Raw genomic sequence first — 12,573 nt, forward strand, 5'->3', positions numbered from 1 at the left:
ATTACAAATGCTATTGCAGCTGCGGCTTCAACACCATGAGTCAATAGCTTTTGGTTTTGAGTTATAGAGGGACTGTTGTTGATGGAATTCATTATGGCACCCGCAGAAAAGAATGCTCATGAGCGGGATTTAGAATATTAGAGATATTTCTGGGAATTTCTTTCGTATATAAAAGTCGACATATAAATCAAATGAACACTTCTCAACAAGTCATCTGAATCTTACTCAGAAAAGGGGGAGACTACATAGAACAGATGCGGGCCATTACCATCAAATTCTTATAGACCCTCGATCAATTCGAAGTCAAATCAATTCTCCAAACTCACAACTTTGTCCTTACAAACATCACAACTGAAATGGAGGCTGATCACGTGCCGTTTCCTTGACCGCCTTTCGGATTCTGCCGACTTTATGTGAGGGGAGCTTCAACGCGACTTCAACTCTCCATGCCACAACCATGACGTCCAAAAGGGCCGCCAAGGGCGAGTACATCGAGACTGTAATCTCCACCCCTCATACTTCACACCCCATAGACTTCGCCTGCTAATAGATAAACAAATAGGACACAGGCAACAAAGTCTCGCGGCGCTCGCAAATAATCGGCACAACCAACATAATCCTCGGTGGCAAAACCGTTATCCAAGCCGAAGTCATAATCCGCGGCGACTTGCTGCGCGCGCACCAGAACAGTGCGGAGAAGCAAGGGTCTCCTGTTGCGGTTGCGATTGGGAGGTATTGCTTCTTTAGCAAGGGGTGTGAATTGCGGCCGCCGGGGAAGGTTTATAAGGGGTATGTCTGTCTATCTGTTTATTTGTTTATCTGCTTTGTCTCTGCTTTACACCTTTCACAGGAAGCGCGCACGCAAGCAAGCATATACTAACAAAGCGTAGGTGGTTCTCGCACTACCCCCTAAAAATCGCAGACCACGTCTTCATCGGCCCGTCGTCCGTCATCGAAGCAGCGCTCATCGGCTCGCACGTCTCGATTGGCGCCAACTGCACGATTGGCAAGTTTGCCATCATTAAGGACTACGTCAAGGTTCTCGATGGGACCGTGGTGCCGCCTAACATGGTCGTGCCGAGTTTCTCCATCGTGGCTGGGAGGCCGGGACGCGTTGTGGGCGAGATTGCTGAGGGCGAGGTGGAGGGTATGGATCTGAGGGAGGTTTATAGGGGGATTGGAAATGGTTGACTTGACCTGGGGGTTGGATGAGAGAGATTTGAGCATTTCATTTGGCAATGTGGGTGGGAACAAAGAAAGTGTTACGGAGTTTAGGATGAATGATACCCATTTCTTGCATTTCATCCAGGCATTCAAAGTTCGATATATCACATGAGGAGAATCGGGGGAAATGGTGCTACAGTATACGAGTAGAGTCAAAAATCAATCCATCAATCAATCAATCTATCTAGCTAGCTATTAAATAAGAATAACATAGTTAGCATTCCATTACCCGTAGCAGAAAATGCGAAAGGGGTAGGTACAGTACCAAGCCATACCATATCCATCAAACGCGCCATCAGCTGATCTCTGTCCCTGTCATGTTCCTTGTGTGACATAACGGCAGAACGAATAAGTTCGCTTTCCTTTGCTTAGTGAAGGCTGAGTGAGACATGACCATGCCATGGCATGCAGCCACATCTCAAAGCGTCAAGCCGAGACCCGGGAAGACGATGACGATGTCACATTTAGTAGTGATGCTTGCGTATTTAGTGCGTATTGTGACAATCAAGAGATCGTTTTGTTGCAAGTCGCAGTCTCTGGTGTAACGGTATTTGGTGGCGTGGTGTGGGACAATTCGAACCAACGTAGTTGCTTACCGTAAACTCAGAATTGTGGACTCTGTAGAGATAAAATGGACTTTGGAAACCTCTTGATTATCGCTTATTGCTCGCGCTCTCTTTCTATTACTATATCAAACGCCATATCCAAACGCCCCCCCTACTCAGGTTCAATAATTATCCAAACGCTAAACCAGTACGCCCGCTCGCTTGCTAATTCCCATAATCAAAATAACTCCAGCTTTTCCCATTAATTATAAACCCATGCCTATACAGCCTGGTCCTGCTTGTAAACCCATATTTACAGCTGTCGATGTGCCTAGAAACTGAACAGGCCGCTCCTCTTCTTTCCAAATGGATAAACGATCAAGGCGCTGAGGAACAAGCCAACCGTGATGCCGATTGCGACTTGAATCATACTGTATCCAACGTTAAAAACAACGTCGCTAAAATCGCTCACTCCTGCAGTAGTGGAGACCTAGAGAAGATTGTATCAGCGCTTATTCTGAGCAGTTTCTGCAAATGTCTAAGTAGTCCTTCGAACAAAATAGCCTCAAGATGCGTGATATAGAGACAATACATAGCAGTAAATCCCCTTACAAAGGAAATGCAGGAGAACAAACAATGAAAGGAAAACTGTAGCCATTCCTCCTTCCAGGCATCTACAAGTAGTCAAGTTTGTTACTCACAGAACTAGTCCCATTTGCCCTGGCTGTTCCATTCGTATACGTTGTTGTGTTGGTGATTTGATCAGCGTTGTTAATTCCAGCTAACAGGGAACCAGAAGCGGCGAGCCCTGAAGGGACTTGCACAAAGATGGCGGGGAGAAGGGCCGCGGCAGCGACTCCATGTCGTATTCGTGAATACAAGTTTCCGACCACACCCACTGCTAGAGCTCCTAGTGTATTCGAGATCTGCGCGGAAGATGGAAACTTTTTGGCACTGAAGAAGTTCACCACGTAACCGATGAAAGCGATTATGAGCATCATTGGTATCTGCTTCCACTTTGCTTGGTTGATGATACACAGGGAGAGTGCAAATAAGGGTACGAATATCCTATAAGGTGAAGTTAGCAACCATTGATTCAAGGTGATGAGTGTGCGCTACCATTTGTAGTATTGGCCGATTGGATTGGTGCATGTCGTCGCACTGGAAGCGTTTGGATCCATCAAACCATAGAATGCGGTTCCGATGGTGATACCGAAGCCAAGAAATAGCGAATATATGATGGCATAGACCATCCGAACAGACCCGGCAACCATAGAGCGCGATTGAAGCTCGAGAGAACCGCATAACACCATGTAACCCGGGAGAATGAGAGCAATCGAAGATTGAGCGAGGCCAGAGAAACAAAATATACTGCCTCCACGAATAGACCCAAAGGCTCGGGCAAGGAAAGAAGTCAATACAGCAGCAGAGATTTCGAACACGTTGCTGTACAGTTCGGATCTGGGCGCTACGATCAACTGAAGGAAGCCAAGAATACAACCAAGAAGGAAGGCTATTGGCAAATCAATTAGCCGTCCCTCAAATGCTATTACAATATTAGCTACCGGGAGTATAAATGTTGAGATCCTTTTAAACTTACCAAAGGGTGCGACAGTAGCGCTAGCAAAGCCGTAGACTAGAACGAGTAGCCAAGGATTGTGCTTCGGTCTCGCTTCAATGATATCGATCAGTCTTTGGGTGGCTTCTTCGACACCAATCACGTCGTGGACGACTTCCTTGTATATGTCCCAAACATCTTTCAGCTTGCCGAGGTTAACACCTTGAACTGACTTCACGAGTTTGACTTCAGTCGTGTGCGTCGCAGCATCGTCAAAGGAGATAATCATGCAACCTGGAAAGTAGAGAAATTGGCCATCGATTTCCAGGACTCTAGCGCTCATCTTCATGTACTCTTCGAGTCGATGGGTGGGAGCACCATAGCTCATTAAAGCCTTGCATAACTTGAATAGATACTTTTGACGACTCAAAGTCTCGGCAATGTGTACGGTGATTCGAATTTCGTCTTCAAGTCTTGGTTTATTACTGATCTTAGTCTTTGCTGTCTCAATGAGACCAGTATGCGTCCTCTTGCCAAGCCCAGGTCTGGACAGCTTTCCACGCTGCGGAGTGGTAGCACCTCCTGGTGCGCCTAGAATGGCAGAAGCTTCGATGAGCCCAGCTAACGTATCCTGGGAGCTGTTCTTATGATTGTACCATTTAGCCTGCTTCGTCCTGGGCGTTGTGGCTCCGGAATTGGTGACTGTCCCCGAACGTGAAGGGCTATTTGTAGACGTAAAACTACCTCTTCGAGAAACACTGCCTTGTGGTGCATTGTAGAGTTTCAGAAGTGAAGACAGGACTCCACCTCTGTAGTGAGCCGGGCGTGGTACATACTCTTCCGTGTAAGCTTGTTCCTCAACTGGGGTGACCTGTCCAGAACGTAGTCCAACTTGCTCCGGCTGTATGGCCAGACTTTCTGACCGTATCTTCCTGGTATGCTGCCTAACCAACTGGTGAGCCTCGGAAGTATTTGACGCCTTTGAGTGACGCTTCGATGTCTCCTTGAGGTCATCTTCATCACTATCAATAGCTGCTCCATCATAGGTTCTGCGCACATTCATATCCACCAAGGGTATGTCGTCAAGCCTGACTGGATATCTGCCTGGTTTGGAGGGTAACCCGGCCACAAACGCATCTTCGTCATCTTCATCCAGACTATTTCGCCTAGAAGCTGGAGCAGAATGACTTCCTACTAAATTTGACAGCCTTTGTGCTCGCTCTTGAGCTGCCAGTGCTGAAAAAGACTTCTCGTTAGAATCATCCTCATCCTCCAGTCCTTGGTTGTAGCTGGGGTGCCGTAAAACGCTTGCTTTGGGCCTAAAGATAAGATTGTCCACAGGATCGGCAAACGGGTTTTCTTTCTCATGCTCTGGCGTGGTTCTCAGCAGATTCGTGCCGCTATTGTTCCTCGAATGTGGGGGGCTCCATTCAGTATTCTGCTGCCGCGTGGGTGAATGTGGGATGGGTTGCAGTGATATGGCTTTGTCTCGCAAGGGGAACTTTGACTTCTGGTTCGCAAGATCGTTGGCCTCGCTTGTGCTGTTGAAACGGACCCTGCTACGATGCTTCTGCGGTGCACCACCGCTTCCTACACCACCGCCTCCTGAACTGGTTGGCCTGCTGGGGTTTGCATTGGACTCGGCGTTGGGTTCATCAGATGAAAGCTCCTTGTATCCGTGATTGCGGTTGTCTGCTGCTCCTTCTTCTGATGCCGCGAGGTATTCGCTGGACATTATATTGATTAAAGTGAACCGCGGTCCTTTCGATGGTCCCAACCCCCCTTTGTAGATATATATATACTGTACCAGACCTCGAAGGCGTTGGGATTTGTTGGAGGGGAAGACTTTAGCGTTCCGGAGGCGGCGGGGTACTAAGCTACCCTGGCCTGGGCAGACGCCACTGATAAGAAAGGGCCGGAAAAAATTCTTCTTATTAAAAACTGCTGACGAATGAAGATGAAAAGAATAGAATGTAATGCAATGTAATGTAATCGAACTGAATTGGGAAGAATATTAACCAAGAGAAGGGTTGATGGCAAAGAGAGGATAAAAAGCTAGCGAGCGATGCGATGCGAGTGGGGTGACGTGGGTGATTAAACTAGAATTTGAATGGAATGGCAATGACTCGTCCGTCGTCGAGAAGACGAGACGCGTTATTCGGAAACGATGGGAAGTATATAAAGAAAGGTAAGGGCGAGTTCAGTTCATTAGAGTAAGCGTGGTGGTGGGTGGGAAGGGAAGGAGCTACGAAGTAAGGCATTGTACTCGGACTCGGATTGGGTACTTAGCTTAGGTAGGTACTTACTTAGGTACGTACGCAAGGGCCACTTCTTGCCCTTTGGTAAGTATACTACTACTCGCAACAGAGCAAAGGAATAAAAGGTTGCGACACCTACCTTGCCGTATAGCAACACCACATTCGCCTCTCTCAGTCGAAAGTGCCGGCAGCACCGTGAAGTAGCATCGTGGTCTAGAGCCTGCGATTCCTGTTTGTACAGCCGCCCGCTGAGACGAACCAATGTGATACCCACCGCTTAGTTACTAAAACACGATTGACAGCAGAATCCACAGTTCTTGGGACAGCGGGGGCCACAAGCCGTGAGCCATTCAGCATGGTAAAGACAATCTCACGATGCGAAAGTAGGCTTTGGAGGAGTGGAGATAGATCCGAGGCTAGGTCAACTCCATTAGTTCAACGAGTCGGACGCGGAGCCGCTATTTGCTAGGACACGGTGTGTGCTTTGCATTGGGCTTTGAAAATTGGACCAGGCACTTGAGAGTTTGAACTTTGAATCCACCAGGTCCCACATTGCGGGAAGGACGGTGATGGTGTTGGTGTTGGTGTATGATTTAGGTGCGGCTTCGTATCTCTCTAGCTTGCTCTCTTCACATGTGCTTCACACATGTGACAGGCGCTGACGACTGAATTCCGTACGTACTGTACGGTAACGTTTTCTTCAAGTGGATTTAGGTGTTGTTGAAGACTCTTCTCCCTGCGTTATTAGCGAGTCAAAGCTTTTTCAACAAGGATCGTTTTGCTACTGTGAACCAAGTCCTCCGGGTTACTTGATCAGGAAAGGCCGAGCCTTCTATCAAAAAAAAAAAAAAACAAAGGCCCAACGCAAATAAACCTCTCGAAATTTCAAATCCAAAGATACGAACCCTCAGGTCAGCAAGGTTCCTAGGCTCCTCAGTGATATTCACGCAATATCCACAGTTCCCACAGCTATGTTGTTCCAGAAGCCAGGCTGAGCCTATTCCCTGCATCCATCTGATCTGGGCTCTTCTGATTCGGTCACTTCTCGGTGTCTCCCAACTGTTGAACTGACGCGGCAGGGGATGCAGACAAGCTTTATTTTTCACACATGACGGGTGTGGCGTGCAATTCTTTGGGTTCCTCTTGGAGGACCTACGGAGTACTACTCTTCTTCCTTTTTAGCCAGGTTGATATGCGCTAGCTTATCTATGTATTCTCCCCGTTACCCACTGCACAAAAATAGGTACTGTCTGGCCAAATAGGACGAGAAGAAGATCAGTCCTAAGGCTTGGGGAAAGCCATCTAAGGTTTTTGTTTTTATAATTCTGTTCTATTTCTAAGATCTTATGGTGACGCTTTTCTGCTGCATCTGGATTCTGGAGACTATTTTTAGCCTCTTGATTTGGCGAACAGGGTGTGCACTGTTCAAGGCATATCATTTAAACCTTAGCCCGCCTAGATATTTAGAAAAGAAATCCAAATACAGGTACGTACATTTCAGCCGCATGGAAATTGACTTTTGTAGTGGTATTTGCATATTTATATGACTTGCATTAAGTTGATTACCGGATCTAGTTAGCGTGCGCCGCCTTACCTGTTGCTTTTTATTATTCCAGCCGATTTAACAGAACCCAATTATCTTTCCTGGCTCCGAGCTTTCTGAGACCTTTCGAGACACGCCCAAGTCTCCGGCAGACCTTCCCACGAGTCCTCCAAACTGCTTTCCACCCTTGCGTCGATCTAGAGAGTCATTATTACGGCTTCCCTCTGCACCGCTGTCCCGCTAGCTTCTTCACTCGTTCTCGTTCTCTTTCTCTCGAATAATATTTTATCTCAAGAGCCTAAGTAAGTAACCCCCACGCCCCTAGCGGAATACCACACTCAAATCCTGTGAGGACGCGGACGCGGGAGCGGGTAGCATTTACACCGGGTCCCAAATGCCCATCATTTATTTGTACGAAGGTACGTCGACACTACTTTTTTGAGGATCCTCATCACCGACGATTTTCTGTTGCGATGATAGCCGCATAATATTAGGGGCGATCCCCCTGAGACCTGAACCCCAAGAAGATCAAGTTCATGTTTCCTGAAACATGACCCTACTCGTACTTTCTGAAATGATGTTTTGCTTATCCTCTACTTATTCATCCGCATCTGGTTTGTCATGATAGCTCAAGTACCGCTCAAGTACCGAATCCGTATTCCTAACATCCCTCCTCATACAGCAACGCTACTCGTAGGTTGACATGCGATCAATCATACAAGTGCTGGTGATCCAAACTAAATCTCTCGAGGGTATAAAGAGCACGCTTTCCTGCACTTTATCTTCTATATCGAGCTTTTACAATTCCAAACTGAATCTCCACGTCTCACTCACAGCATGGAAGATATATATGGCTTATCAGAATTTTAATTAATCGTCTCTACTCCGTAAACCTTCCACAATTTACAAGAAATACTTCACATATACACATATAGAGGAAGGAGACAAGACCCAATCTCCGCGAGGTCTCTGCTATGCTCATGTCTAACATTGGAATGTTTAATACGGTAGCAAGTGCTTTTCCGTGCGAAAACGTCTGCTCACAATTGACGCAGTTTCCCAATAAGTTGAGACATGACTAGTACGCATGATATAATTGTCTGTTCTTTTCACACCTACCTGGTAATACAAGCGTTTAGCTCAAACTTGCATGCAACAAATATCACAAATTTTGTACTCCATTCACGTCTTGCCATCAACATGTACAAGTCTACTCCCCATAATACAGGTAGGTGCGTCAACAGAAGAAGTCAACGGAGATCTCTGGTTTCCAGACATCGCCTCGCCACTGGTCTCCCTAAGTATTATTTCTTTCCCCGACTTGCGAAATGCCGAATTTGAGACAACACGAACATCATCCTATGTCTACCTAGTAACATAAACTAATTCCACCATACCCACCAGCGCAACAAGTAAACCTCATCTAGCCAATATCCACTGAGATGCTATCCATTCCCCTCATCTCCCCTCATCTCCCCGCAACATTCCCCCCATCTTCCAAGATAACCAACCAGTCCCAAGCAAAGTGGCTCCTAGAAAGAATCTTCCGTCCCGGTGACCCCCCCTCCCAAGATAAATACATCACTCCAAATAAACAAACAGCACTATTAAAAACTCTAATCCAACATGACCACTCCACTCCATTCCAATCAACAAACTCAAACTCAAAGTCAGAATCAACCACAACAAAATCATACATACTACTTCCCCTATACTCCACCCTACAATTCTACCTGTATGGGGATAATGGGAGCCTTTCTAGTCATGTGACCCAAGCTAGCTGACTCAGCATGGGGATAACCTCTTCGTGTTGCAACCACCACTTTTAGCTAGCCAACCAACAACCAATGAAACCACCAGTACCATCAGATACGGACCTACATGTGTAGTGAAGTGATCACCTTGTGATACCAACACTACCATTCTATAATAAAAGCAGACCTTTCTTTCAAGCAAAACATCCATCCAAACGATCTTTCATTCCGTTTGAAATGTTTCGTCTAGAGACAGAAGTAAGTTGTAAATAGATGGATAGACAGTTTGTTCTAATTGTCCGCTATAAATCGACCGAGCACTGGCATCAACTACATTTAACAGCAAAACTTCTATTCACAACAAATGTGTGAATAATCGATTTGCAACAGTGAGTTCATAGCCAATGGTGAAGGGACACATTCCTAGAATTTGAAGACGGAGGAAGTATGTCATTGTGAATAGCTGACTTGCGTCAAAACTTTCAGGGCCAATGATACAACCGTTTTATGACATACAACGGCATGATCTGGACACTTGCCCCAAAGCTGATATACTCCAAACACAAATGTTGCTATTTGCAAAGACCCCGCTCGGTTCCACACCCGCAGAGACATGGTTACTTTTGATACAGTATATCTTATTCATCTATCTCTCAATTACCTAGCTAAGCTGCTCTTCATCTCCTCACAGCATAATCCAAGCCAAATCGTTCGCTCGTACCTCGCATTCCAGGCTGGTTGTAATCATATATCTTAAACAATTTCCATCGTCCCAGTCCCCAAATCCACGGAATGCAAGTGTTCGGGGGCCGACTCCTAAGCAGACATAACAGCAAGGCGCCAATATAACGCGTACCCCAAGCCACGTTGCGTAAAGCCAAAAAGCAGATCTTGAATACAATCCAAAGTTCATGCTCTATCTCCTTTGTCTCCTCCACTGTTCCGTGAGATCCGTCGTTCGAATAAAATGAATGAATGGGAAGTGTTGTACTTGTATTTCGAAAATCGATATTAAGGAATCGGTAATTTCATCGTCATGGTCGTAAAAGGATAGGCAGGACAATATGCACAGTTGAATGCAATTTCAAATTGGCAAAATAACAATGAAAGATTGGATATCAACCTCTAGGGATCTACCCTTGTTGACAATTTTGGTGTGGTGTTTTTTTTAGCTCTTTAGAAGACAGAGCTTTTGCGCTTCTCAGCCGAGGTGAGAACGAGCATTGGGGCTTTTCGTTGACCATCGGCAGTTTCTAGTTTCTTGCCTGCATTTTTGAATACAGCTGCAAAGCTGCCTCCAACCGAAGAACCTTCATCACTGCTGACGCTCGCAGTGGTGAAGTTGCTGTCTATAGATGCTATCGATTTTCGCTCAAGAGAGTGCTCCTTTTGACGAGAGGATGGACGATCTGATCCAATAGCGCCATGTGCCGACGTTCGAGAACTACCAAGACTTGGGCGACCGGAAAGGCTTCCACTTCCACTGCGACCACTGTCCGAATCGTTGTCCGAAGAAACGGAAAATGTGATTTCTCCAGTCTCAGATACGGGAGACATGCTACCAGAGCTGCTTCCTGGTGCTCGACGGCGCTCCATTCCTGCACGTACAAGGTTGTGAACAGCACTTCGGCGAGTGCGAGTAGCGAAGTTCTTGCTGCCTTCGAACTTGGTGGTGGGTTTGGCCTTCAATTCATCCAACGGAGGTGGGCCGCGGGGTTGGCGAATGGGGTGTTCACCAGCACGGGCTTGACCGGGTCCAAAGCCAGCCGTTAAGGGTGTCGATGGGAAGCCTTGGCTCTTTGGCAGAATTGCAGATTTGGGGCCGTCAAGTGGAGATGTGGTATCAACTCCAACAGCCATCGAGGTTGCCTTGCGGTGTCCACGGCGGAATGCACCAGCTGATGGTGGTGGCAATGGAGCGTGATCCTGAGGAGGCGATTGGGACTTCTTAGGAGGGCTAATGCTTCGGGTGAACGTGGGTGTATCCGCAGGAGGAGGTGGTGAGACTTGGAATCTTGGCGTACCAGGTTGCTGAGGAGGCGAGTAATTGGCCGATTGTTGAACTTGTTGGTTCGCATATTGAACTTGGTCGTCCATGAAGTAGCTCTGCTGGCCAGTGACTGGGTTGTAGTACGAGTAGACACCTGGTTGAGCACCCACAACTGGTGTTATAACTGGCTGCATGCTGCTCTTGACTTGCTGCTGCTGATACATTCCCATGTTTTGCGGCGTGATCGGAGGAGTTGCAAATTGCTGCTGATTTCCCATACCCAAATTCAAACCCTGGAATTGCTGAGCAGCAGCCTGCACGCTGTACAGTTGCTGTTGAAGACGTTGTTGTTGATCCGCAAGGTACATGTTTGTAGCAACTAGCTGGGCGTACAAGTTTGGATCCATCTGTTCTTGGATGTGCTCATCAATCAGGATCTCAGGTGGGGCCAGAATCTGCTCGGGAACGTGGTACATTTGGCTGTTGTTGTTCATTTGGTTATAGTTGTTCTGATGATTCGAAAAGTTAGAAGTCTTTGGGCCACCATATGTTCCTTTGTCTGCGTAGATGCTACCAGCAAGTCCAGTGTTGTGTTGCATCTGTGTGGGAGGTGCAGTCGAAGGGAAGGTGCTCGAAGTGGCCGACTTTGGAGCCGTTCTCAACCCAGCGAGCAAATGAGACCGGGAAGTTCTTGGCGTAGGGGCCCCATTGTCTTGAGGGCTGGCTGGCTTGGAGGTGTCAAAGGAGAGACGCTTGAGGTTGGCACCATTTGCCCGTCTGGAAGCAAAGCCAGAACCGGGTATTCCCAATCCATTGCTGGAAGGGAAGTTGTTGTAGGACATCTGAGCAAGACCGCCTGCGTCCATACTCAAGTTTGTGATGTTGTACAGGTGGGTGGTTTTGATGAAGGTATTGTCGGAAGAGTCGAATTTCGCAAACTCGAGGTCGAGAGAATGACGGGTATCGAAATAGGCGAAGAACTCAACGGGTGGGTGAGGTTGAAGTATATTAGAGGAATTAAGGATCGAAGAGTCGATCGATTTGTACTGATGAAAAGTCGTGCAAGATTATGTAGGTTGTAAAAGAGCTTGAGGCCTTTGAGCAGGCAGCGGAGAAGGTGGATGGAAATGGAAAAGTGTTTGTTTGTAATAGCTTTGCTGCTCGTGAATCCAAGATGTGTGCGTAGTGTGCACAAAAGCCGGGTGACCCGAGGGAAACGAAACGCGTCGTGGACTATGTAGTCGTTGAAATTACAGGACAGAGTTGAAGTGTCTGTCGAAGGGATGGATGAACGCAGGCAGACAAGCAGTTGGGAAACCAAGAAGTGGCGATGGCTCCGGCGTAGAAAGGACGATGGATGTGGTGCTCTGCAATCAACAAAGAGCGACCGAGAGCCGATGAAAGGCAGTTGCGATGATGGGCTTGTTGGTTGATGAAAGACGGGAGCTGCAGACGAATAAAGACCCTGACTGAATGGTAGGGGAAAATATCGACGCGGGTTTGAATTATGGCGAGCAACTCGGGATAAATGAATTAATCAATCAATCAATTAATGGATCAATCTGGCAACTTGAACGGTCATAAACACGCTCCTTTCTTCGATGGATCGCTCGGGAGGGGGAGGCTGAGGCTGAGGATGAGGATGAAGGAGGACGACAACGACAACAAGAGGAAAAGAGAGAGAGAAGGGCGGTGTACGAG

The 12,573-nt window shown here is 47.1% G+C and overlaps 3 protein-coding genes across 3 annotated transcripts; 1 reads left to right on the forward strand and 2 right to left on the reverse strand.

Annotated features, from left to right (window-relative positions):
• Window positions 1-457: 457 nt before the first annotated feature.
• Window positions 458-1,191, forward strand: Dctn5 (Dynactin subunit; the record flags this gene model as incomplete). The annotated part of the gene is made up of 3 exons (XM_031151002.1): window positions 458-499; window positions 563-789; window positions 891-1,191. 3 exons carry the CDS (start codon window positions 458-460, stop codon window positions 1,189-1,191), a joined length of 570 nt encoding a protein of 189 aa, XP_031003860.1.
• A 909-nt stretch (window positions 1,192-2,100) lies between these two features.
• LHYA1_G006062 (Pheromone-regulated membrane protein) lies at window positions 2,101-5,062 on the reverse strand (the record flags this gene model as incomplete). The annotated part of the gene is made up of 4 exons (XM_031151003.1): window positions 2,101-2,259; window positions 2,471-2,837; window positions 2,889-3,315; window positions 3,370-5,062. The coding sequence occupies 4 exons, from the start codon at window positions 5,060-5,062 to the stop codon at window positions 2,101-2,103; spliced, it is 2,646 nt and encodes an 881-aa protein (XP_031003861.1).
• A 4,996-nt stretch (window positions 5,063-10,058) lies between these two features.
• Window positions 10,059-11,738, reverse strand: LHYA1_G006063 (uncharacterized protein; the record flags this gene model as incomplete). Its single annotated transcript, XM_031151004.1, has 1 exon — window positions 10,059-11,738. One exon carries the CDS (start codon window positions 11,736-11,738, stop codon window positions 10,059-10,061), a length of 1,680 nt encoding a protein of 559 aa, XP_031003862.1.
• Window positions 11,739-12,573: the final 835 nt, after the last annotated feature.

Source organism: Lachnellula hyalina (assembly GCF_007821495.1).
Source record: "Lachnellula hyalina strain CBS 185.66 chromosome Unknown contig00107, whole genome shotgun sequence".
Lineage (NCBI taxonomy): Eukaryota > Fungi > Ascomycota > Leotiomycetes > Helotiales > Lachnaceae > Lachnellula > Lachnellula hyalina.